We start from the raw sequence: 27,845 nt of genomic DNA on the forward strand, positions 1-27,845 counted from the left end.
TTGGCCTCGTCTTTAATGATGCCGACGTCAACGGTGACCTGCGGGGTCTTCAATTGATCTATGTGCCATATGGGCACACCTGCGGACCTGCAAAGGGCAAATATCATACACGGGAAGGGGTAGGTAGTAGTGACCTTGAATGACCTCTCGTGCATGACTGCCTGGAGAAGACATGCGAAGTCTACCTCGAATCCGGCTATCATCGCCGCCATCAACACTGCTCGATCCCTGGTGACGATGTTATCAGCAACTGTGGGGGAAAGGCAGTGACGGATGAGCAGCCACAAGAACTTCATGACAAACGTGAGGTTGTCCTTCTTGATGGCCCCTTTCAGCTCAGTGACGTAATCGGCACCCTCTCTATGTACTGAAAGTTGCTGGGCCATCCACCTCTTGGTGGTCTCTCTCAGTGCTGGCTCGCAACAACTGTCCATCCTTTACTATCTGCCAGCGGTAGTCAAACTCAGCAGTAATGGTGGTCCGCGTAGCTCTGCACTCTCGCCGTATAGGAACTGGCGGATGGCTGGCAGGGAAATGTCAACCTGCACGCCTCGGACTTGAACCTGCTCTAGTGGGGCGTGTTTAGCGGGAGCAGCCCGCCTATCGATCTGTGATCGGAGAGTCGCTACATAGGATACGTAGAACTCTCGGACCATTTCCTCGCTGTATCGTCCCAACGGACGGGCTGTCCACTCTAAGCGATGCCTGGTGAAGAGGTTGTGGATCTCCGGCATCGATGGGAGACTCCCTATAAGTACCCTCCGCTCCAAGGTGAGTGTCCGAGTCATTACTCCTTTATCAGTCAGGAATTTTGCATTGGAGTAAACTTGAAACTGGCCTTTGACACACCACCGGTTTGGCTGGTCAGAGGCTGGGGTGGGGACCTGGGCTGGTGCACCGGATGTAGAGTCTGAACTGTCAGCCTCATTAGACGAGGCCGACGCTGCAGCAGTGGCGGGTGCGGGAACCTCATCAGAGCCTGAAGCTTCCTCGTACCTTGATATTCCTAAGGAGCCAGACGCTCCTTCCTCATTTGTGGTTGACCCAGAGGGTGTGACGGTCAGTGTGCGCTCCTCATCAGACTGGGAGGCAGTGACTACACCGGACGCCACCGTCTTGGGTGTGGCTCTGAGCGCACGTGCAGCACGGGAAGGTGCGGAAGTGCCAGGGGGTACATATTCAGGGTCCCGCTCATCATCAGAGACGATGATCAAGCGTGCAGACGGGGCAACAGACTTTGATCGCCCGCGTGCGTAGGTTCAGTCTTGCTTGGGTGCCATAGTAGATAGTACCTGTAAAGGATCAATATTAGTATGAGTAGTGGCAAACAAGACAGGCAGCCCATACGACATAAAACATTGAAAATAGTGTGTTAGTGATATTGAAACTGTATCACATGACGGGCCAGATGACGGCTCGTCGTGGCTATGACGGACCGTCATGAGGTCTGTCGTGTTGTACTTAGTCTATGTATATATAAAGAATCCTGAAGGAGGGGTCTCTGACCATCATGACGGTCGAGCAGGACGGACCGTCGTTGGTACGACAGTCCGTCATTGGTACGACGGTCTGTCGTAAGAGTCCATCATAGGACACTTAGAAAATGTTGGGAGACCCTTATCAGAGGGGTCTCTGACCATCATGACGGTCGTGCAGGACGGATCGTCATGGGTACGACAGCCCGTCGTAAGTATCCGTCGTAGGACATTTAGAAAATGTTGGGAGACCCTTAGCAGAGGGGTCTCTGACCATCATGACGGTCGTGCAGGACGGATCGTCGTGGGTATGACGGTTCGTCGTAGGACACTTTGAAAAATTTTGAGAGACCCTTATAAACAGGGTCTCTGACAACCAGAACGGTTGTGCAGGGCGGACCGTCGTGAAGACAACGGTCCGTCACATGGGTCGTTAGGACAGGGTGCTAGGGCTTTTGGAATGGACCCTACGATGGTCCACCGTGTGTGCGACGGTCCATCATCGGGGTCTCGTTCTGAGTAGCAGTGATAGAACTGGGGGTACCCTATGCATCCCCGATGAACCCACATGGTCTTGTAGTGTTGTGGACCTATATGTGTCTATCCCAACTACCTAGGAAGCTACCAATGCAAAATCACCTATGCCTAGGGTTATCAACATGGCAAATTCGAACATTTTGAGCCTAGGTTTAGACATAATCATATAAAGGAAATAATATGCGACTAAGAACTAAGCTAATACTAACTACTAAACCAAAATTCAAGATAAATGAGTATAAAAATTAGAGACACATACCTTGGAAATGGAGAAAAAAACAAATGGAGAATGATTCAGTTGGCAAGGTAGACACCTACAGCAGCAGCACCGACTAGTATATGATAATTATAAGGCTTAGGAGGATTTTGGGGGCAATGATCAGTGGGGGGAAATGTGGAAGTTGAAAAGAGAGGGGAGATGAGAGGAATAAGGAAGTAATGGGGTGAAATATGGAGTGGTGGGGAGTATAAACGGTTAGATTTTAAAAAGGGTCCAGCCGGGTCGGGTCTGGTAGAATTCATTAATCAAGCGACGGTTCCCTGACGACGGTCCGTCGCAGTTGTGATGACCCGTCGTAGGTTCCGTCGTGTGTGCCCTAATTTCAAAATGACAGAAAAACGTACCTGGTGTGATGGATGCATACGACGGTCCGTTGCATGCGCAACGGTCCATCGATGTATCCGTCAGTGGCTGCTGCGGAGTAGTTTTCTGCAGAATTTCCTGGTGATGTGCCTGCAAATTTAAAATCCATTAATAGAAAAATGCTACCATTATTAAAAAGATGATAAGTATTGGGTTGCCTCCCAACAAGCGCCTAATTTAATGTCGCGGCACGACTGGGGACACTCGATTACTCAGACTTCATCAAGATGGTATGCCTCTGTCACTTTATTCCCCGATGCTTTATGCCCAAAATAGAGTTTTATTCTATCTCTATTCCTCTTAAACCCCACTCCCTCCTTGGCTTGTAACTCAACTGCCCCATGAGGGAATACTTGGGTAATCAAGTAAGGGCCAGTCCATTTTGACTTGAGCTTGCCCGGAAGACAAGGCACCCCAGAACTGTCTACAAGCACCAAATCCCCAACCCTAAACTCTTGTTTTGCAATTTTCTGTTCAGTCCCCTTCTTCATGTTTTCTTTGTGGGATATGGGAGATACCGATTTGAGCTCACCACTCTGCCTCATGGTCCTACAAATGTTGAAGGTTGCTTCTTCATTATTCAACCGAAATGTCATCTGTCCCTTCTCCATATCAACAAAGGCTCACCTGTAGCAAGGAATGGTCTCCCAAGAATAATGGGCACCTCAAAATCGACTTCGCAATCAAGAATAACAAAATCTACTGGAAAGATGAATGACTCCACTTTTACTAGCACATCATGGAGTATCCCTATGGGCTTTTTCACTGTCCGATCGGCCATCAGTAGCCGCATCGCAGTGGGTTTTGGATCCCCCAAACCCAACTTCTTGTAAATTGAGAGGGGCATTAGATTTATGCTTGCCCCCAGATCACATAATGCTTTCGCAAAATGTAATGACCCAACTGTACAAGGAATAGTGAACGCACCCGGATCTTCTTTCTTTTGTACTAGGGATCTTGTAGCGATAGCACTACAATGCTGCAATCTATCATCATCCTCAAACGTGACCGATCTTTTCTTGGTGACCAAATCTTTCATAAATTTGGCATAACCGAGCATTTGTTCTAGAGCTTCTACCAAAGGGATATTGATAGAGAGCTGCTTCAACAGTGTTATGAAGCGCCGATATTTACCATCCTCAGTCTTTTTCACTAATCTCTGAGGGAAGGGTGGTGGTGGCCTAGGCATGGGGATTACCTTGATAGGTACTTCTGCGTCTTTTCCATTACTTCCCTTTGCTTCACTACTACCCTTTACCACATTTTCCTCAGTAGATGGCATAGGTGGGTCAATGGTTTGTCTACCACCCCGTGTAGTGATTGCCATGCAGTGCGCATCATTCTTTGGATTTTGGACAGTGTTGCTAGGAAGAGTGCCTGGTTGTCATGTGTTCACTGTCGTAGATAATTAGGCCACTTGCAATTCGATCTGTTTAATCGAAATTGCATGTGTATCAACTTTTTTCCCAATACTAGCTAAATCACACCTCAGCTCTTTAATGTGTTCATCACTAGTGTCGAACCTCCTCATCATTTTGTGCAACAAATCCTCAACTCGCGCCATACTATCTCCACCATCCCTTGGAGTAACTTCACGATTTTGAGGAGGGACATAGGTCCCATTCCTGTCGTTTCTATTAGCATAGTTACCCCTGTTAAAGTTGTTGTCGCGGTTGTAGTTTCCATCTCGGACATAATGACCCTCACGGTTGTAGTTACCATAGTTTAGACCTAGGTTCCCTTGACTTTGGCGCCAATTATCCTGATGCGAGCCTTGGGCGCTTGGTCGGAAACCCCCCGTCTGTTCATTTACTGCATAAGTATCCTCCGCATAATAGCACTCATCGTTTGGAGGTGGTGGTTTAGCCAAGTAGTTGACTGCATTAATATTTTTTGCACCCCAGTGACATGTTTTAGTACCAACCCAAGCTCAGTTCTCATCTGAGCCATTTCTTCACGAATATCATCTGTGGCTGGGTTGTGAGTGGACTGCACTGCGAAGGTGTTTCTCCCTGTATCGGACTTCCTAGTACTCCAAGCTTTGTTGTTAGGGGATATTTTCACTAATTTCTCAGCAATCTTAGCATAAGGGCATTCACCATAAGATCCACCTGCTATAGTGTCCAACACCGCTTTATTGTTATCATCCTGTCCCCAATAGAAGTATTCCTTCAGTGACTCATCATCAATACGGTGATTTGGGACACTTCTCAAGAATGAGGTGAATCTATCCCAAGAACTACTAACTGACTCTCCTTGTAGGTCCACAAAGTTATTCACCCTGTCTTTGTGGTTTAATTTCTTGGAGACCGGATAGTAGTGTGCTAAGAAGACATCCCTTAGTTGGTTCCAAGTGAAAATGGAGTTGTATGGGAGCTCAGTAAACCACATAGCAGCCTCTCCCGTCAGTGAGAGAGGAAACAATCTGAGACCTATTACATCTAGATCCAAATCAGGCCTCCCCACACAACTTTTACACACTGCCCTTACCTTAGCTATATGGGCATGTGGATCCTCAGAAGATAGCCCTGAAAACAAACCTCTGGAAGTGAGCATTTGCATCAAGCTACTAGTTACCACAAAAGTGTGGCCTGTGGGTAGAGGGGGCAAGACAAGTGGCTCATCCGAGTCTGCTATGTTATCATACCCTCTGTAGTATGCTTGGGGCCGTGGAACGGGATTTTGTCCCCTCTGCTGATGTTCACCCGGAGCGTCGGGTAACATCTGACCATGAACATCCACTGGATCTAGGATGTTCTGGTTTGGATCCTCATCATTTATTCCCAAGTTTCGATTCATATTGCGCAGTGTACGCTCTAGCTCGTGATCGTAGGGAAACAAGGGTTCTCTTCCTCTCCGTGTATTTGGCATACAAGGAGGATAGTTCTGAAAACAAATCAAAAACAATAAAACAAAGTAAAATCAAGAAAATATCAACTAAACTTTAGTCATAAGTTCAAGTTAATCTAAAAGCTAAATTCCCCGGCAGTGGCGCCAAAATTTGATACGCTCAAACTTACTTCTCAAATGAGAAGTAAAGCGGTCGCGTCAAGTAAATAACTCAAGTAGTGAGGTTGGGATCGTTCCCAAGAGGTAAATAGTCTAGACTTAACTTCAACTTGTTATTACTATTGTTCGGTTGATGACTTCCTTAGAAAGTAAAAACATAAAAATGGGGGTTCTATCTCTAAATAAGTGAAACTAAACAAAGAACTTGAAAGAGACACTTAACAGCTTTTAATTTTGGGTTTTAATCAATTAATCAAAGTAACTAGGGTTTACATGTTCCCCACAGGTTCATAACTTGATAATTCTAACTATAACAATTCTTTCCTAGTATCTTGCATGCAAAGTAATAAGTTATGTATTTTGTAAATGCTTGGTCCGGCATCTAGAAAATCTTACTCCGCACCTTGGTCCGGCTACGTGTGTTGCTTTCCTAACCCTTATCTTTACCTCATATTAAGCATCGTATTCGATATTTGACTAAGTTATTACCTCGTACTAATCAATACTAGCCTATTAGATAGTATACACTAAATCTGTGTTAATAATTCTTTTCCTATTATCTACCTCCTTGGTCCGGCAAGTACCATTAAGACGAGTTCTAACGTTGATCATCCGTTAAAAAGACTTCTAAGCGAAAGAATTATTAATACATGCAAGACACTTTTCTAGAATTGTTATTTAGCTAGGGTTTATCTCATTATTTGCCTATGGTTCCCACAACCCTAGTTATGGAGTTTAGTTACTCATGGCCATAAACACAATATTCAAATATGTTAAATAAGAATTCATGTACTTACTTCAATGAGAAAGAATAAAGTCCGAAAATTTAATTGATTAATCACCAAAATAACTTGTAAGAATCTCCAAAAAATCAAACACTAATACACGAAGTCTAATAATATGATGTCTAATCTCCCCGAGTCTAACCTAAAAACGCGGTTTTTTGAACTATTTATAAAAAATAAAAACCTAATTAAACAAGGATTCTAAATACTGGAAATCTGCCAAAACGCGGCTGGGTCGACGGACCACGCGACAGACCGTCGTGGACTCCGTCGTCCCATACTTGGTGCAATTTCTTGTGCTGCTTTCTTCATTCCTTTGGACGGCAAGTGTGACGGACCGTCATAGGCACAATGGTCTGTCGAGGGTCTTCGTTTTAAAATACTTCAACTCTTGAAATCTGGGTACTGGATCACTTCTCTGATCTTCACGACGAACCTGCAGGACGGACCGTCGTAGCCATGACGGACCGTCACAAGCTTCGTAATCCCACACTTGGTCAGACTTCCCCATCTTTCTTCAGCAGTTGCACTACGCTGCCACCTACGGGCGTAGGTGGTCTCTTCTGCATTTTTTTGCTCAAAATATCCGCTTTGAGCTCTGGACAGATTTCCTGCAAAACAAAGAGAAACTTATATCAAAATTAGCACAAAAAAGGCTTTATGACACATTAAACTTAAGGAAAAAGTATTAATTATACCGTGAAACCACGGTATATCACTGCCATCAGAACTACGTGATCCCATGTAACTATATTATCTGCAACCGTGGGGGAGAGGCGGTGGTGGACAATCAACCATAAAAACATAGCCTTGAAGGTCATGTTAGCCTTCCTGATGGCTCCATTCGACTCCATTATCCAGTCAACAACCTCTCCATAAATAGACAAGTGCAGGTCCATCCACCTCTTGGTGGTCTCTCTAAGTGATGGCTCACGCAAGAATCGACCATCTTTAACAATTTGCCACCGGTAGTCAAACTCAGTGGTGAGAAGGGTTTTGGTGGTACAATATCCTCTCCATATAGATATCGGCAGATGGGCTGGCAGGGAGATGTTAACCTGTATGCCGTGTACTCTGACGTGCTCAAGTGGGGCCTATTTGGCGGGGGAAGCCCGCCTATCTATCTGTGATAGGAGAGTAGACACATAAGAGGAGTAAAACTCTCGGACCAACTCTTCACTATAGCTTCCCAAAGAACCAGCTGCCCACTCTAGCCGGTGTCTGGTGAAGAGAGTGTGGAAATCTGGCATGGTGGGGAGAATTCCTGTATGGACCCAACTGTCCAGTGTAAGGGTCCGTGTCATGACGCCTTTATCATTCAGAAACTTGGCATCTGAATACACTTGGTATTGCCCGTCGACACACCATCGGTTGGGCTGGTCGGCAAGCGGGGCGGGAACTCCTGTCAGTGAGACTAAAATGGAATCAGGACTATCAGCTTCATCAGACGAGGCAGACTGTGTAGCCGTGGCGGGTGCAGAGACTTCTGCGGACATGGAGGCTTCCTCCGACCACAGAACTCCTAAGGAACCAGATGCTCCTTCTTCTTGTGTAGCTGACCTAGAAGGTGTGCCAGTAAGTGTGCGCTTCTCATCAGACTGGGAGGCAGTGACTACGCCAGAGGCCACCTTCTTTGGTGTAGCTCTGGTTGTATGTGCAACTCGTGCTGGAGTGGTAGTGTATGGGGGCACGTACTTGGGATCATGCTCATCATCAGAGCCTATAACCAGTCGGGAAGACGGGGCGACAGACTTTGAACGCCCACATGTGTAAACTCGATCTTGTTTTGGTGCCACTAGAGATAGTACCTGTAAAGCATCATTATTAGTACTAGAAGGAGCAAACTAGACAAGAAAAAACAAGACAAAATACACATAAGAGCAAAGATGTAATGACATCTCTGTAGTAGCAACGAAACATGACGGAGCAGGTGACGGCTTGTCGTGAGTATGACAGAACGTCACGGGGTCCGTCAGGTCTTACTCAACGATGTTTATTTGGAGACTCCTGAAGGAAAGTCTCTGGCAGTTATGATGGATAAGAAGGATAGACCGTCATGATAATGACGGTCCGTCATCGATGTCAGTTATGGGGCACTTAGAAAAAGTATGGAGACCCTTAGGAGAGGGGTCTCTGACCGTCATGACGGTTGTGCAGGACACACCATCAAGGGTATGATACTCCGTCGTAGATGTTCGTTAGTGGATCCTTAGAAAAAAATAGAGACCCTTAGGACAAGGGTCTCTGACTGTCATGACGGTTGTGCAGGACATACCGTTGTGGTAATGACGGTCCGTTGTAGATGTCCGTCAGAGGACACTTAGAAAAAGTTGGAGACCCTTAGGACTAGGGTCTCTGACCGTCATGACAGATATGCAGGAAGGACCGTCGAGGGTACGACGCTCCGTCATAGATGTCCGTCAGTTGACACTTAGAAAAAAATGGAGACCGTTAGGACAAGGGTCTCTAACAACCATGACGGTTGTGCAGGATGGACCGTCATGTTAATGACGGTCCGTTGAAGATGTCGTGTGAGGACACTTAGAAAAAGTTGGAGATTCTTAGGAATAGGGTCTCTGACAACTAGAACGGTTGTGCAAGACGACTTGTCATGGGAACGACAGTCCGTTGCATGTGTCCATTGGTGGAAAGTTAGAGAAAATGAATAGTGGGGTGTTGGAACAGACCCTATGATGGTCCGTCGTCGGAGTCCTATTCTGTCATTCAGTGAAAGAACTCCGGATGCCACAATCATCCTTTGTGACCTAAACGGAATACTTGATGTTAACCTACAAGTTTCTAACCCAAATACCTAGCAAACTAGCAATGCTAAAACACCAATTTCTCTAGTTTTAACAAGGCAATTCGAGGGACTCTCAACCTAGGTTAGACAAAATTGGATCAAAGAACAAAGCCAAACCAAAAAGAAATAGGCTAATAGTAATTGAAAAACAGAAATGCAATGTAAATGGGTAGAGATCAGAGACACAAACCTGAGAAGAGGAGAAAAAACAAGCAAGTGAGGCACTTGGTTATAATGAGCAGAACCACAGCAGCAGACTCCGACCAGTAGAAAAGAGATTTTGAGATTTAGGGATTTGGGGAAGTGATATGGATCAGTTGATAGAGAAGAGGATGAGAAAGGTAGGAAGTTTGAAAGGGAGGGAATGGGATAAAGAGGGAAAGAAATGGTTGAAATGAAGGGGGGGGGGGGTTTAGATGTTGATTTTTAAAAAAAAATTCTCCAGCCGAGTTATGTCGGGTTGTTGGTTAATGACGCCATGAGTCCCCGATGACGGTCCATCTCAGATGCGATGGTCCGTCCTGGGTTCCGTTACAGATTCCCTAATTTTTAAAATACATGAAAAATTTAACTGGCACGACGGATTCATGCGACGGTCCATCGCAAGTGTGACGGTCGGTTGATGTATCCGTCAGTGAATGTTGCGGAGTGATTTTCTGCATAATTTCCTGGTGATGTGCTACCTGCAAATTTAAAACCCATTAGTAGAAAATGCTACCATTACTAGAAATAAAACTATATGTATTGGGTTTCCTCCCAACCAGCGCCTGATTTAACGTCGTGGCACGACTAAAGACACTTGATTACTCAGACTTCAGCCAGATGGTATGCCTCAATTACTTCATTCGCCGATTCATCATGCCCGAAATAGATTTTTATTCGTTGTCCATTAAACTTAAACCGCACACCCTTCTTGGTTTCCAACTCAACTAGTCCATGAGGGAATAGTTGGGTAATCAAGTAAGGGACAGTCCATTTGGACTTGAGCTTGCCCGGAAATAAGCGCAACCTAGAATTGTATAAAAGCACCAAATCCCCAACCATAAACTCTCATTTTTCAATTTTTAGGTCATGGTACTTCTTCATCTTTTCTTCGTAGAGGGGTGAGCTTTCATAAGCTTTAAGGTGAAATTCATCGAGTTCATTCAACCTAGTTAATCGTTGTTCTGCAGCATTGTTCCAATCCATTTTCAACTTCTTCATAGCCCACATGGCTTTATGCTCGAATTCCACCGAAAGATGACAAGCTTTCCCGTATACAAGTTGGTATGGGGACATACCTATGAGAGTCTTATACGCTGTCCGGTAGGCCAAAGAGCATTATCAAGCCTCCTTGACCAATCCGTTCTACTAGCATTCACATTTTTTTACAATATCTGTTTGATATCCCTATTTGACACTTCAACTTGCCCACAAGTTTGAGGAAAGTAAGGAGTGTCGACATTATGGCGAACCCCATATTTCTCCAATAATACCTTGAACAAATTGTTGCAAAAGTGGGATCCCCCATCACTAATAATTGCCCTTGGGGTACCAAATCGAGAGAATATATTCTTTTTGAAGAACGCAGTGACACTCTTCCCTTCATTGTTTGCAAGGGCGATAGCTTCCACCCACTTAGATACATAATCAACCGCTACTAAAATATACTTCATTCCATGAGAACTCACAAAAGGACCCACAAAGTCAATACCCCAAAAAACAAATAACTCAATCACATGAATGGGGCTTGGAGGGAGCTCTTGCTTTCTTGAAATGCCGCAATCTCTTTCGCATCTATCACATGATTTAGCAAACTCATGAGCATCTTGATGAAGAGTTGGCCAATAGTAACCACATTGTAATATCTTATGAGTGGTTGGGGTACCACTATGATGTCCACCAACGGGTGAGGAATCGCATGCCTCTAAAACTCTCAACATCTCAACTTCTGGGACACAACGCCGAATAAGCCCATGGGCACAGCTCCTATATAATTATGGTTCATCCCAAAAGAACTTCTTCACATCATACATGAACTTTTTTATTTGATGAAAGGAAAAGTCAGATGGAACAATATCGCTAGCCAGATAGTTCATAAAATCTGCGAACCATGGAATCAAGTCTTGTGAGGCAGCTAATACATGCTAGTCAGGGAAAGTATCATCAATATAAGTCTTTATCCCCTTATTCTCTCATAGCTTCATCTTCTAGGCAGGACAAGTGATCTGCAATTCATTTTTGGTCCCTTTTCTATCCCTCACCTCAAAGTCAAAATCTGGTAGCAGTAATACCCAACGAATCAACCTCGGTTTTTCATCCTTCTTTGCCATCAAATATCTCAATGCCGAAGGGTCAGTATGCACTATAACTCTAGTAACTAGCAAATAGGAGTGAAATTTTTCAAAAGCAAAGACTATTGCAAGGAGTTCTTGCTCAGTCACTATGTAGTTCTTCTGGGCTTCATTTAGGGCTTTATTAGCATAGTAAATGGGGTGAAGGATTTTGTTCCTTCTTTGTACCAATACCACACCAAGAGAAACCCCACTAGCATCGCACATCACCTCAAATGGAATGTTCCAATCCATAGAAATAATGATAGGTGTAGACAATAGTTTTTATTTTAGATCGCTGAATGCTTTAAGACAGGATTCATCAAAATAAATTTACAATCTTTCTCCAGCAGTTTGCACAAAGGATGCACAATTTTTGAAAAATCTTTGATGAATCTCCGGTAAAAACCTGCATGCCCAAGAAAGCTTCTCACACCTTTTAAAGAGATAGGTGGGGGAAATCTCTCTATTTCCTCGACTTTATCTCGATCAACCTCTATGCCCTTTTCTGAAATGTGATGACCCAAAACAGTATCTTCTTTCACAATGAAGTGGCATTTTCCCCAATTTAGTACTAAATTACAGTCTTCACATCTTTTAAGGACCTCAGATAAATGGCTCAAACACCGCTTGAATGATTCACCAACTACAGAAAAATCATCCATAAAACCTTCAATAGTATATTACACATTGTCGGAGAATATCAACATCATACATCTCTGAAATATGGCGGGTGCATTGCAAAACCCAAACGGCATTCGCTTGAACGCAAAGGTCCCATATGGACAAGTAAAGGTGGTTTTCTCTTGATTTTCTGGTGCAATAGAAATTTAATTTATACCCCGAAGATCCATCAAGAAAATAGTACCACCCTTTTTCGTCAAGTCTATCCAACATCTGATCCATGAAGGGCATAGGAAAATGGTCTTTTTCGTTCCATGTATTTAATTTACGGTAATCTATACACACCCTCCATCCAGTAACCGATATCATTGTAACAAATTCATTTTTCTCATTGGGGACCACAGTCATTCCCCCTTTCTTAGGTACACACTGAACAGGGGTATACCCAACTACTATTATTGATCGGATATATTACTCTGGCATCCAACCATTTAACGATTTCCTTCTTCATGACCTCTTGTATAGGTGGATTTAAGCATCTTTGGTGCTCCATACTTGGCTTATGATCTGGCATGAGTTGGATTTTATGAGAACAAATACTAGGAGGGATCCCAATAATGTCCGAAATAGTCCACCTAAAATCTATTTTGAACCTTTTTAGCACTTTCACTAAACTCTCAAGACGTGGTTCATTCAGGTCTGATGAAATGATTACTGGTAAACTGTCACCATTTCCTAAGAATTCCTAGCTGAGATGACGTGGGAGAGCTTTTAGTTCTAACTTTGGAGACTCTTATATAGATGGTTTCGTAGGTGGAGACTCACGCTTCTTCATGTCTAACTCATATTTCTTCGGTTTAAACCAAACATCACCACATCAATAGCCGCGCCTAATAACCCATACTCTTCAATGCAATCATTATCAAAATTCATTATTACTGCCGCTAATGCTTCTAAACCTAGACGATCTTCTATTTGTGTCTCGGATGACTTACCAACTTTGTAGGATATAGTAGATACCGATTGGAGCTCACCACTCTGCCTCATTGAACTACAAATGTCGAAGGTCACTTCTTCATTGTTCAACCGAAATTTCATCTGCCCCTTTTTCACATCAACTAAGGCTCTACCCATAGCAAGTAATGGCCTCCCAAGAATAATAGGCACTTCAAAATCGACTTCAGAATTAAGAAAAACAAAATCTGCCGGATATATGAATGACTACACTTTTACTAGCACATCAGGAGTATCCTTATAGGCCTTTTTACTGTTCGATCGGCCATCAGTAGCCGCATCGCAGTGGGCTTGGGATCATCCAAACCCAACTTCTTGTAAATCGAGAGGGGCATGATATTTATGCTTGCCCCCAGATCACATAATACTTTCGTAAAATATAATAACCCGATTGTTCAAGGAAAAGTGAATGCACACGGATGTTTGTTCTTTTGTACCAGAGATCTTGTAGTAACAGCACTACAATGCTGCATTCTATCATCATCCTCAAAAGTGACCGATCTTTTCTTTGTAACTAGATCTTTATTAAAGTTGGCATAACCGGGCAATTGTTCTAAATCTTCTACCAAAGGGACATTGATAGAAAGCTGTTTCAACATTGTTATAAAACGCCTATATTTATCATCCTCAGTATTTTTCACTAATGTTTGAGGAAATGGGGGGGGGTTCTTGGCATAGGAGTTACCTTTTTAGGCACTTTAGCATCTTTTCCAGTGTTATCTTCTACTTCACCACTAACCTCGACCATTTTATCATTATCTTTTATCACCTATTCCTCATTAGACGACATAGGTGGGTCAATGGTTTACTTACTACCGCGAGTAGTGATTTCCATATAGTGTCCATCATTTTTTAGATTTTGGACAGTGTTGCTAGGAAGAGTGCCCGGTTGTTGTGTGTTCACAGTCGTAGATAATTGGGCCATTTGTAACTCAATCTTCTTAATCGATATTGCATGTGGATCGACTTTCTGCCCAATACCCGCTAAATCACTCCTTAACTCTTTATTGTGCTCATCACTAGCATAGAACCTCCTCATCATTTTGTGCAACATAACCTCAACTCGCGCCATAGTACCTCCACCATCCCTAGGAGCAACTTCACAATTTTTAGGAGGAACATAGGGCCCATTCCTATCATTTCTGTTAACATAGTTACCCCTATTGAAGTTGTTGTCGCGGTTGTAATTTCCATCTTGTACATAATTACCCTCACAGTTATAGTTACCATAGATCCGACCTTGTTTTCCTTGACCTTGGCGCCAATTCTCTTGATTTGAGCCTTGGGCACTCGTTCGGAAACCCCTGGTCTGCTCATTTACACTATAGGAATTCTCCTCATAATAACATTCATCATTTGGTGGTGGTGGTTTATACAAGTAGTTAACTGTATTTACATTTTCTGCACCTCCAGTGAAATGTTTTAATACCAACCCAAGCTTAGTTTTCATCTGAGCCATCTCTTCACGAATCTCATCTGTGGTTGGGTTGTGTGTGGATTGCACTGCGAAGGTATTTCTTCCAGTATCCGACTTCCTAGTACTCCAAGCTTTATTATTCAGGGAGATTTTCTCTAACTTTTTGGCAATCTCTGCATAAGGATACTCCCCATAAGAACCACCCGCTATAGTATCCAATACCACTTTATTATTATCATCCTGTCCCCAATAGAAGTATTCCTTTAGTGACTCATCATCTATGCGGTGATTGGGGACACTTCTCAAAAATTAAGTGAATCTATCCCAAGAACTGCTAACTGACTCTCCTGGTAGTGCCACAATGTTGTTCACTATGTCTTTGTGATTTAGTTTCTAGGAGATCGGGTAGTAACGTGCTATGAAAACGTCCCTTAGTTGGTTCCAAGTGAAAATTGAGTTATAATGGAGCTCAGTGAACCAAATAGGAGCCTCCCTTGTCAATGAGAGAGGAAATACTCTTAGCCCTATTACATCCAAATCCAAATTAGGACTCCCTACAAAACTTTTACACATTGCCCTAACCTTACCTATATGGTCATGTGGGTCCTCAGAAGGTAGCCCGGAAAAAAAACCTCTAGAAGTGAGCATTTGCATCATACTACTAGTTACCACAAAGGTGTGGCCTTATAGTAGAGGGGGCAAGACAAGTAGCCAATCAATTCTAAAATATTATCATAACCTCAATAGTATTCTTGAGGGCGTGCAGCGGTATTTTGTTCCCTTTGTTGCTTTTCATAAGGATCATCAGGTAATAACTGACCATGAAAATCAACTGGAGCTTGAATGTTCTGGTTTGGATCATCATCGTTAATACCCAAGTTTTGATTCATATTGCATAGTGTACGCTCTAATTCATGGTTGGAGGGAAACAAGGGTTCTCTTCCTCTTCGTGTATTTGGCATACAAAGAAGTTAGTTCTGCAAGAATAAAAAACAATAGAAAAGTAAAATAAAGAAAATATTGACTAAACTTTAGTAACAAATTTAAGTTAATATAAAAGCTACTTTCCCCGGCAACGGCGCGAAAATTTGATACGCTCAAACTTACTTCTCAAATAAGAAGTAAAGCGGTCGTATCAAGTAAAGAACCCAACTAATGAGGTTGGGATAGTTCCCACGAGGAAACTAGTTCAGACTTAACATTATTCTATTATTACTATTATTTAGTCAATTATTTCCCTAGAAAACAAAAGACGATAAAGGGGGGTTTTATTTCTAAATGAATGGAAATAATTAACTAAATTAAAGTAAACAACTAAGAGATTCAAATCTTGGAGCTTAATCGATTAATAAAAGTAACTAGTGCTTAAATGTTACCCACATATTCCTAAATTGATAATTCTAACTATAAAAATTCTTTCCTAGTATCTTGCATGCAAAGTGATAAGTTATGGATCTTTAAATCCTTGGTACAGCATCTAGAAAATTTCCCTCTGCACCTTGGTCCGGCTACGGGTGTTGCTATACTAACCCTTACTTTTACCTCATATTAAGCACTGTATTCGATATTTGACTAAGTTATTACTTCGTACCAATCGACACTAGCCTATTAGATAGTGCACACTAAATCTATGTCGATAATTTTTTTCCTATTATCTACCTCCTTGGTCTGGCAAGTAGCAATAAGACGATTTCTAATGTTGGTCATCTGTTAAAAAGACTTCTAAAGGAAAGAATTATTAATACATGACAGACACTATTCTAGAATCACTATTTTAGTTAGATTTTACCTCATTATTCACCCATGGTTCCCACAACCCTTGTTATGGAGTTTAGCACTATTCATATATTTAATATAAGAATTCATGCACTTACTTTAATGAGAAAGAATAAAATCCACAAATTCACTTGATTAATCAACAAAAGCACCAACAATCATTTCCAGAAAAAGTGTAACAATTGCTGAAATTAATTCTTCAATACTTGAACAAGAGAACTAAAGATTATCCAAAAGTCTAACTATCTAAATGTCTAACCCCAGAAACGAGGTTTTTTGAACTATTTATGATAAAAACAAAAACCTAATAAAAGAAGGATTTTAATTAATAAAAATCTTTCAAAATGTGTCTGAGTCGACGGACCTCATGACGGACCGTCGTGGTTACAACAGTGAACGAACAAGTATGACCGACCGTTTCAAGCACGAAGGTCGGTCGAGGATCTCCTCTCCATAATACTTTAAATTCTTGGAATTTGGGTACTAGGACTACTCTCTGATCATTACGATGAACCAGCAGGACGGACCGTTGTGGCTATGACGGTCCGTCATGGACATCCGTAATCCAACACTAGGTTATACTTCCCATCTTCATTCAGCAGCTTCTCTCCTCACTACGATGTCACCTACGGACCTTCACAAGCTCGATGGACCGTCATAAGCTCCTTAGGTGGTCTCTTATGCATTTCTCGCTCAAAAACTTCCGCGTTCATCTTTGGACATATTTCCTGCAAACAAGGAGAAACTTACATAAAAATCAATACAAAAACGTTTTTTGACACACACTAAACTTAAGGAAAAAGCATTAAAAGTACCATGAAACCATGGTACATCAGTGTGAGGTTATGAGACTTCACATGTACATTGCACTAGTAGGCTTCTAATGAGGTTATGACTAGTGTTCTATGATCCTTTATGGAGTCAAATCCAAGTATGTATTGTTGACTATTTTTTATAATGATGTTATTTATAGTGTGACTCTCATGATGTCTTGGGTTAAGTCTTATATGAGGGGTATGAATTTTGTTAAGTTGTATGTGAAGTTTTGCTATCATGATATGTTATACCTCTATGTATATGTATATATGTTTGGTAAATAATGAGGGTGCATGTATTAGTACCTTGTGGTATTAAGGTGATACTTAAGTGTGGATGGTGTAAGGGACATTATCTATACATTGCACCGAGTGTCACTAGAGGATTACTTGGGAAGTCAAAGAGTTAATAAAGAAAGCTAACTATAAAGGGAAAAAGAGGTCATTGTAAGGAAATGGTAGTTACTGTAAAGTAATGAAAAATATGTCTTAAATGTAATGTATGTTTTTATGGGATATTATGACTATTGTACATGCCTAAATGAAGTATGTGAACTATATGATGCTCATTGTATCGCGTTTCATGAAGTTTTCACAAAATGGCATGATGCATGGTTTCAAGTAAAATGTCCCTTTTAAATGCATGTTTTTACATGGTTGCCATACTTAGTGCATTCATGTACTAACACCATTATTCTTTACCTTTTTACAGAAAATATAGGTTATGGATGGTTAAAGGATGTCTCTAATTAAAGGGATTGATATGTGATTCCCAAGCTCAGGATAAGGGATCCTTAAGTTCAAGGATTCCCTATGTCATCTTTTATGTAAAGTCTTGTAATAGTTAGTTTATTTTTTTATGTTATGAGGGTCGTGTCCTTAATGTACTCGAATGATGTTCGTGTCCTTAATGTACTCGAATGATGTTGACTCTATGATGGCAAAGAGACTTAGAGTCTAACTATGTATTATCATATTTTATATATAGTTAAAAAGATGTTCTAGTATATGATGTGCTAAGAAAGTTTTAAATTTTCCGCTAAATTTACCTATGACAATGCGATGAATGATAACGATGGGCTTGTATAAGACCTCCGAGAGGTCAAGTATGCCATGTTACTTCTAGGGGTGCTCCCCGGCCGTGACATAATCCTTATTAAATCCCTAATCCTCGAAGTGGGTGTGCAAGCATTGGGATTCACTTTCACTCTAGCATCCCTAGTAAATAGAGTCGTTAAAACATGAGTCAAGGTGTGAATTGTCTTCCTTATCTCTATATTATATATAGCTCCCTCATCAATAGGATCTTGAGTCCCTAGCTGACCTTAAGGATCTTGGGGATCTATCTCATTTGGAGTGGTTGATTGCCTTGTGGAGGAATTCCCCATCTACAAGAAGAGGATCAGAAGCAAGGACTTTATAGAATTAAGACTCTTGAGGCACGACCAATGAGCAATGAAAGAAGTGAAAGTTTCTAAGTATCTTATAGCCTCTCATTCTTAAGTGTGGCTCTTCTCACTCATGAACAAGACTCTACTAGACGTGGTACATGAGACATCAACCATAAAATTATTCAAAAATCTTATGATTTGAGGCCAAGTTTGTCACGACCCAAAGATATCCCTTAGATGTAACATGAAGTAATTTACTCTGAAGGGGGATCATACAAGCCTCTATCATCATCATTACATAAGACATACAAATAATTGAGGAAAATTGAAAAATCTACAATCAAAATCAAACTTTGCTTTTCATAAAATAAAGAACTAGGAAATCTAGACTTTGTCTCATTAACAATCTAAACATAGGAATGCAAAGTTTAGAACTTAGACGTTAACATTAAAAAAAAGTCTCAATATACGAGATACAACATACGACAAAGAAATAGGATATCCCATCCTCGAACTTGAGGATTAACACTTACTTGGAGATAAGTAATCCAAGTCTTCTTCAAAGGAGAGTGAAAGTCAACTAGCCAAAACCTACACCCATTAGGATGTTGAATAAACCAGGGGTTAACACATAATATGTAGTAAGTATGGATACATGCATAAAATCATTTAAATATGTAAAAAAAGGACGTTTAGTTGAAATAATGCTTTTTCTAGTTTAAAAGTCATCATGCACATTTACAGAATACATACCTTAAGGAAAGAGACATTTCATGCCCATATGTAGAACATTAATTATAACACTTTATCTAATGCATTCATAAAAGAAGAATACTTAATATCATAAGGGACTACATAACACAACCCCTCTATAAGTCTACTTTTTCAATATTCAAGTGAAATCCCATACCCCACTCGCACCAAGCAAATTTCATGAAGTCGTCATGGATATATACCTCACACGCATGTCATGTTCATGTTCGTATTCCTTGGTCATATTCATGTGTTCAACATTCATAATACATGTTTATGTAAAGCATACATTAAACCATATTCATCATGTCACTATAGCACATACTATCTTCAATCTCAAAGCTTAGTTGTCAAATGCATAAGCTAAGTCTCATACCTCCACTCACACTAAGTATAATCATTCAAGTAATCATAGCACATAGATCACGTTCTTTTTTATAGTTCATGTTCTTGTTCTTGTCATGTCATAGATCTTATCATGTAGGGAGATATAGACTTAATCGACATAGACCTTGGAAATATCCATGGAATCCAGTGTCATGAATCCACACAAAAAAGAGGTGCCCTACATGCCTAAGGTAGAAGTAACATTTTTAGCTTCTGGATGAATCCACTAGCTAAGTCCTATGCGAACACATAATTATGAGATAGGGAGACTTCTTCTAGAAACCCAGACTAACTGAGGTAAAATGTTACCATATTTTGTTCATATCCACTCGGTGCTAAGTTTTATTCTCTTTATTAATCAAGGTTATGTCTCATGGTAGCTCATACACTCATTAAGTGAAAATTTCTTTTCAACCTTAGAATCATTAGTGTGTGAGTAAACCTTTCACATCATGTTCATGGTGTTTCATTGAGAATAGGAATACATTCAATCTTAATAACACCACTATAATCATAGTATATGATATATATTCGCATTGTATCATACATAGCCATATCAAGGGTGTAACACCTTGAAAATTCAAGATTCATTATAAAGCCTAACATAGGTGTCATAAAGTCTAAACACTCTTTATAAGTCCATTTTAATGAATATAGGTCATTTAGGAGGTTTAAGAACCAAAATATCCAAAAACGTTCGGAAAGTTGGTTCAAAGGGATGTTAGTGTGCCTTAGCCTTTTTACTATATTTTCGGAGTCCAAAATGTACTAAAATTGGTGGAAAGGTATGTAATGGGTGTTTGAGTTGTTTCATGATTGAAACATCTGGGTACGAATCTCCAAGGACCAACTAAGGGCCTTTGAGGAAGACCCTTGCAGTTTGATGCAGCACTGCCTGGCAGTGTGCATCGACGGGAAAGACGATGGTACGGGTGTGGCTCAATGGAGAATCGAGTCCACCTTCATCCCACACTTAGAAATATCCATGAAGGCTCTTGCTTACCTAGATAGTGTTAAACGTGATGGAAGCAGATTGACGGGGCGTCAGTGGCTCGACGAGGCATCGAGGCCACCGTCATCCCACACTTAGAAAAATTGGAGGAAGCCCTATCCTGAAAAGTTTTTGACTGATATGACGGAGTGAAGTATCGAGGGCGGGTTATCCATCGACTCAGCGACGGACCGTCGATCAGGGTCTCATCGGTGAGAGTCGAGTTTCACTGTTAAATTTTAAATGGTTTTATTTAATTAATTAAGTATCTTAGGGGTTAGTTAGGGATTAAAGGGATACTAATTAATTTAATCAAACCCCATAATAAATAAGCTTAACCATCATTAACCTAAAGACAACTCTCAAAATAAACTCTCTTCCTTCGCTCTTATTTCTCTCTCTACATGAACTCACCATTGAAGGCTAGCAAGAACTAGGGTTTGGAGGCTGTAAAAAAGGGTGGATTCTTCATCAAATTGTTGAGAAACATTCAGGTATGTGTTCTATTCACCTTTGAGATTCTTTCCTCAAAGGGTTACTTCAAAATATATTTCAAAAAGTTGTGTTTTCTTATGGGTTTCATTCAATTACTAAAGTTAAGTTATGGATTGAGTTTTTAATGAACTATTAGAATTATATTGAGTAGATTAACATGTAGTTCAACTTGTATATGGTAATTGTTGATGGTTTGGTTTTAATTGAAGATTATGATCCTCTATCTCTAACCTTAAGTAGTGATCTTGACCTATATTGTATTGTGATCATTCAATTTAGTTGGTTGTTTATTTTATTACTATCCTATGGTGCTATTATGATTAAATTAAGATGAATTAGGACTATCATGCTATTTCTTGAGATGTGATTTAGGTGATGAATTATAATGTGAAATTAGCCTATGTACCTTGTCTCAAGTTGTGATCTAAAGATGACTTGTGTTATGGAGATGCAGTTGTCCTTGTTATTCTATTGGTTATTATCGTGCGATGATGTTACTCCCCAAGTTGGTTTGAGTTATGGGTTGATGGTAAGACCTTGATGATAGACTATGAGAAAACTTGGTATGTCTTAGAATCTCTACTTTACTTCTAATTGTGATTGATTATTCTTAAGTCGTGATATTACATTGGAGTATGCCTTATACTAGGATTATAGGGTGGTATGATGTTTGATTGAAATTTTTTGACTATGTTGTGAGGTTGATTAAGGCGTATGTGATGTAAGGACATTGAATACTAGCAATGTGCCTTAATATGTTATGAAACGCTAATGTGTTAACCTCACTTGTATGAATTGTGATTAAAGGACTTATACAATTCTTATTGAGTTATTGATGATTATGATTATACAAGGGGCAGACCCAATGGCCTAAATTAAGTTATGAATGGTAATTAAAGGCATAAAGACATTTTAAAAAGGAAGTCTAGCTTAGCACCGAGTGAACTAGATAGAGGAGTGTCCCTTCCTACAAAGGGGAGGTAGGAACAGTACATTACTTTGGATATTGGAGACTATAATGAATGACACATAAAAAGGGTACCAACTAGATGTCCTAGTTCTTCAACTATGTTACCCCATAGGAATACTATTTAGTGGATCCACATAGTTTCTATGTTTTATCTTTTGGTACTACCTAGGCAAGTAGTTCACCTTCTTTCGGTGTATGTTTTTATGACACCGAATTCCGCACTAGCTCATGTCGTCTATGTCGGTTAGAGCAAGAAGTTCCCAAAAGGTAAAATGAATTAAAGTTCTTGAACTGTAACTTGGATAACCTAAGGGGTCTAGCTTAGTCTAGGTAGATGTATGAGACTCTACCTAGACACTGCACTAGTTAGCCTTAAAGTGAGTCTTAGGAGTAGGTTCTTATGTATGTTTATGTTATGACAATATATGATGTATATATGATGACCATTACATATTGTTGATACTATATGTTGATTAGTTAATTTATGAATATGCCTTGGGTTATAATAATAATACATGATGGAATACAAGCTAAGCGTTATAATATGTAAAGTTGGACATTGTTCATGTTTTCTTATTGAGGATACTTGATTGAGTAAGGTTATGGGGCTTTTCTTGGTCATTGCACTTCTTGACTTGATAAGGACTTGTCAGTAGTTGTCTTGCTTATCATCATATGTTTAACTCTTATTCATTCTTGTGATATTATTCCTTGATGTTAGGGTTGTAGTAAATCACGGTTTCAAGTGTGTTGGGATAAGTATTACTTGTTTATATAGTAGGCATGTTTGATTGATTAATAAGACTTACTTTAATTTGCATTAAGCCCCTAAAAGGGGTAGAATTACATGTTTTGATAAAAAGTCCCTTTTAGAATATTATGCTTGTGTTTGTGCATGTGCATAAGATCTCATACTTAGTGTATGTGGAGTACTAACCCCGTTTTCTTCCCTTATCCCAAACATTTTAGGTTCCGGTCGTTGAAGAATTTGGAAGGCGATATTGTTGAAGGCTTGGATTCTTCCTTTCATTGAAGTGGGGTAGGTTCTCAACTTTTGAGGGCAATATCATCTTCTAGATTTGGATTTTGTTATGAGCTTATTAACTCTATCCTTTCTCCCCTTGTTATTTGAATATTGAACTTTCGTATGACCTATACATGGTCTTATTGAATTGATGTAAGGGCTATGCCCATATTGTGATATCCGTTAGATGGTATGATATGAGACTATCGTTGAGAATATATATATATATATACATATATATATATGTATATATATATATGTGTGTGTGTGTGTGTGTGTGTGTGTGTGTTTGTGAGTGTGTGTGTGTGTATGTGTTTGTGTGTGTTTGTGAGTGTGTGTGTGCGCAATAAAAGTAGAAGGCTATGTAACCTTCCTATATGAAGGGTCTATGTATACTCGATATGAATATATATTATGTGTATGCAGAGGTCTATGTAAACCTCCTAGTAGAGATGATAAAAGTTTTAAATTTTTTCCATATTTTTCAACCTATGAATGTAATGACATGAAACTAAGAGGATAGTCTTAGTCCTTCAAAAGGATATCGACGCCGGTTACGTCTAGGGGGTAAACCCGGATATGACAAAGGGTTATAGGGAAGAGAGACTTTGTATGAACACTACAATACATATTACCAATAAGCATCTCCACCTTTCAAGTGGATCAATAGTGCACATATAAGATACAAGATAAGTTATCACCTTCTTACTTTCAAGTGGATCGACGACAATTCATACATAACCTTCATCTACATACATCAACCCTAGCCATATACCCCTTTAGGGTTCATAAATCAGATCTTTCAATCACACTTAGAATTACTACTTTTATTATGAATAAAAAAGATTAATTCAATAGATTAACATAGATATGATCCTACATATTCATATTGCATCAATAAATCATCATAATTTAATGAAATTGGGGTCATGGGGAAGTACATGGGTTCATGGGGAGTCTAAAATAAGAATCACCATTAAACATCAAATCATCCATAAGATAAATCAATTAACTTATAGAAATTCGTTTTAGGAAGAAGCCATGGCTATATATAAAACCCTTGTTTTTGAACAATTTCCCAATTTTGAAACTTAGAGTTGGGGGGCTTCATGGAGGAAAGTGTTCCATGAATCAACGTTTCCATACCTTAAATTGATGTTTTCCCACGAAATTGGAGTGAAAATCTTTGATCTTGAACCCTAATCTATAAGTTATTGGTGTTCTTCAATGGAGGAACTCTAGAGAGAGAAATATTAGAGAAAACATGAACTTTTTATTTTAAAGTGGATGATTGTGAACATATCTTATTTTGGGGATATATTAATATAAAATCCCATGTATAGTTATTTAGAAATAATATAATAACTCATGTTGTAATTTAACTTACAAATATTATTTATAAACACACCCCTGCACATATGGATTTAGCCAAAAAAAAAACTTAGGAAATGTGTAAGGAAGCATTTAAGGTCTTTAAAGTTGTCCACTAGCCTTGGACACTCCCTTAGACTTTGCCTTTGGCTTTTTAAAGATAAGTCATATCCATGGGAGTGTTCAAAATCTCTATTTATATCATATATACATATATATTTATTTAAAAATAATATAGACTATACCCATTAACTTGGAATAAATAGGAAATTATGAAATTACCCCTTTTTATGCATCCCTTGTATTGCCCAAATAAAACTAAGGCAATTACCAAGGGAGATTTTAAGGCCCTTGAATTGATGTACCTTCCTTAAACCCACCATTGGAATTTCCTTTAGATTTGTAAAGATAAGTCATAAGTCAACAAGGGAGTACACGACAATGGGCCCATACTAGCACATGTGCACTGCCCAGGTGCTAAGAAACCCCCATGGGTGGTGGTGCCCATTCGCTGAGCCCTCATTTTTTCCCTTACCCTCACATGTATAGACCCTAAAAAAGACTAATTCATTTGTCAAGGAAGCTTTTGAGGGTGGTGAAGGCTTTTAAGTTCCTTGAACCTCTCTGGAAAAAAAATATATTTAGACAAAATTTGCTAAGGCATTAGTTCAAGGAATCATCTAAGGATGGGGAATCTCTTCGCCTTCCTTGAATACTCCCTTATACTTATACTTGTCCAAATCTTTGACCTTTTGATATCTGTAATTTATACATAAACGTAAAACATAAATACGCTAGGCTCTAGTTTTACTTATAAATTTTTTGGGTATCACAACTCGCCCCCTTGGTCATTGACACTTGTGTCACCCCTTTGATTTATTATGTATTTACTCGCAAATCTCTTGTAGCTATGACTAATTTGAACTTATTTATACTTGGATGATTATTCTTGAAAATCTCTCTCTTGGATGGATTATATTACTTACTAATGATCGTCGACACTTACAAGGGCCAAACAAAGGCAAACCTCACTTTTATTTCCGATGGTAATCATAGAGTTGTGCCAATGTGCTAGAGTCCCCCAGGATGTATCAAGAAATATTAAGGTTACTCCCCCTTCCTCCACAGATATCAAGTGTATAGATGTCGAATACACTCAAGAGGAGGCTTATAGGAGAAGAGAAACTTCGATATATACATCTCCAGACATGGATATCAATTCTATTCTTGCAGAGGCATATTTTCTTACTTTAATCTCCGGACCTTAAGGTACATCTGCTCCAACTTCTTCTTCTTCACAGGATCCATATTCCTCTTCCTCTTCCCAGCCCATTAATATCACTAAGGGTATGATTTTGAAGATGGGGCACCTGGTCCATTTAGTTGATGTGAAGGCAACCCAACTTGAGAGATCCATCCCATGGTTTATCGAGAGTGTCATCCTTTCCGCATTTACCCCCCTCTGGACTTCCATTGACACTCTCATTGAGAGAGTTGAGGCTTGTGAGAGAAAATTAGGGGAGACCTCAGAGATTACGTCTTTGACAGACAAAGTGGAGAATTTGATGAAGGATGTGGGCTATTTAAAGTATACTTACTTCACTTTACTACAGGAGACCGCTATGATGTTCATACCCCAGAGACTTCTGAGATTCCTCCAGCTACCACCAGAGATGTAAAAAGGAATAGAACAACAACTAATGAGCCGGAGGCAAAGACCGACAAAGAGCAGATTGAGGTGAGAGAGGAGAGCATATATGGAGACTTGCCAGATCTGAAGAAGACTATTGTACAGTCACTGATCTAGACTTCACTGACCGAGACCTCCATGGAAGCTCATAGTGGCTCCGGTATTGTAGATGCTACACCATGCACTGATGCCCAAATAGATGGAGCGACGGCGTTAACATGATTTTTTATATCCCTCTCCGTTTTAGACTTAATTGACTTTTGGATATTCTACTTGCATTTGAGGACAAATAGGTTTTTATTTGGGGGGGGGGGGTGATACCCACCTTTTGTGATTACTATTTTGTATATATATATTAGGTTTTTAACTATAAATTGTATTTAGCATTTTTTTGTGGATGATTGAGGTTGTAGCTCCTTGTTTTAATTATAAATGATTTATGGATTCTTTCAAAACATTTTTTGCCGCCTCTTGTTTGAGTTTAAATTTGGCTGTTTTCTTGATAATTTGAGTATCGGTCTTGGTCAATATCTATGACTGGAATAGTTCTCATAATCAAACAAAAATGGTTGTGCAACTAAGATGAGACCAAATGAAATTGATTGCTAATATGTAAAATTTTTGTATCTCATTTTGACTAGCTGATTATAAAATTGAGTCTCTTGTGACGAACATTGCACACTAGAAAATGTATGGAGCCTTTTTTGACATTGGTGCCAAAGCCTTTTGTAATGATCTTATCGTGAACCATGTGTGATGACTCCTTGAATTTTCTTCGTTAGTCCGGTTGGCTAAGTGATGTAATCTATTGAAATAATTTTAGAACTGTAATACTTTGAAAATCCAAAACCTAATCTATAGAGTCACATGAGTGTCCAAGGATGGTAACAATGTTTTAAGGTCAAAATAATGTTTTTAAGTCATTTAAGAAGTTTTAGAGTTAAAACGTCAAGGAACGTCCATGACGTCTAGAGACTAGTGAAAAAGGTGTTACTGAGCCTAAGACTATTTCATGAGGTTTTAGAAGTCGGAAATTGATGAAATTTGGTGAAAGGTGTCAAAATAGTGTTAGAGTATGTTTAGGGTCGAAACATCTGGGTACGACTCCCCAAGGGCCCTTGAAGAGGACCCTTCCAATTTGGCAAAAAAGTTGTCAAACACAGTGGCTACCTACGCTTTCCATTGATGGGGAATCGATGCCTCCGTCATTGTAGAATTATCCATTTTTCAAAATTACCATAATGTAGAGTCTCTGACTAAGACTAAAGATGTGCAGGACGGTTGGAGGGAAAGGCGTCGACTGACCTACGGACCGTAGGTCGAGGTCCCATAGGTCAAGTCTCTAAATTATATAAAAATATATAATTCATGGTTCATAAAGAAGGTCCCAAGTACATCTCCTAGTTCTTGAACTATGTTTCCCCCATAGGAATACTAGCTAGTGGATCACCCTAGATGCAATGTTCATGTTTTGGTACTACCTTGGCAATTAGTCCACCTTCTTTCAATGTAGGGTTTCATGACACTGGATTCCACATTAGATCATGTGGTCTATGTCGGTTA

At 39.9% G+C, this 27,845-nt stretch overlaps 1 protein-coding gene across 1 annotated transcript; it reads right to left on the reverse strand.

The window, feature by feature from the left end:
- Positions 1-440: 440 nt before the first annotated feature.
- Positions 441-25,925, reverse strand: LOC138338449 (uncharacterized). The gene is made up of 13 exons (XM_069289413.1): positions 25,866-25,925; positions 14,404-14,859; positions 13,888-13,971; positions 13,640-13,789; positions 13,184-13,409; positions 11,902-12,234; positions 11,539-11,611; positions 10,728-11,220; positions 7,619-8,293; positions 7,148-7,507; positions 6,991-7,060; positions 3,734-4,032; positions 441-608 (listed from the first exon to the last, which is right to left on the reverse strand). Exons 1-13 carry the CDS (start codon positions 25,923-25,925, stop codon positions 441-443), a joined length of 3,447 nt encoding a protein of 1,148 aa, XP_069145514.1.
- Positions 25,926-27,845: the final 1,920 nt, after the last annotated feature.

The sequence above is a fragment of the Solanum lycopersicum genome, chromosome 9 (assembly GCF_036512215.1).
Source record: "Solanum lycopersicum chromosome 9, SLM_r2.1".
NCBI lineage: Eukaryota > Viridiplantae > Streptophyta > Magnoliopsida > Solanales > Solanaceae > Solanum > Solanum lycopersicum.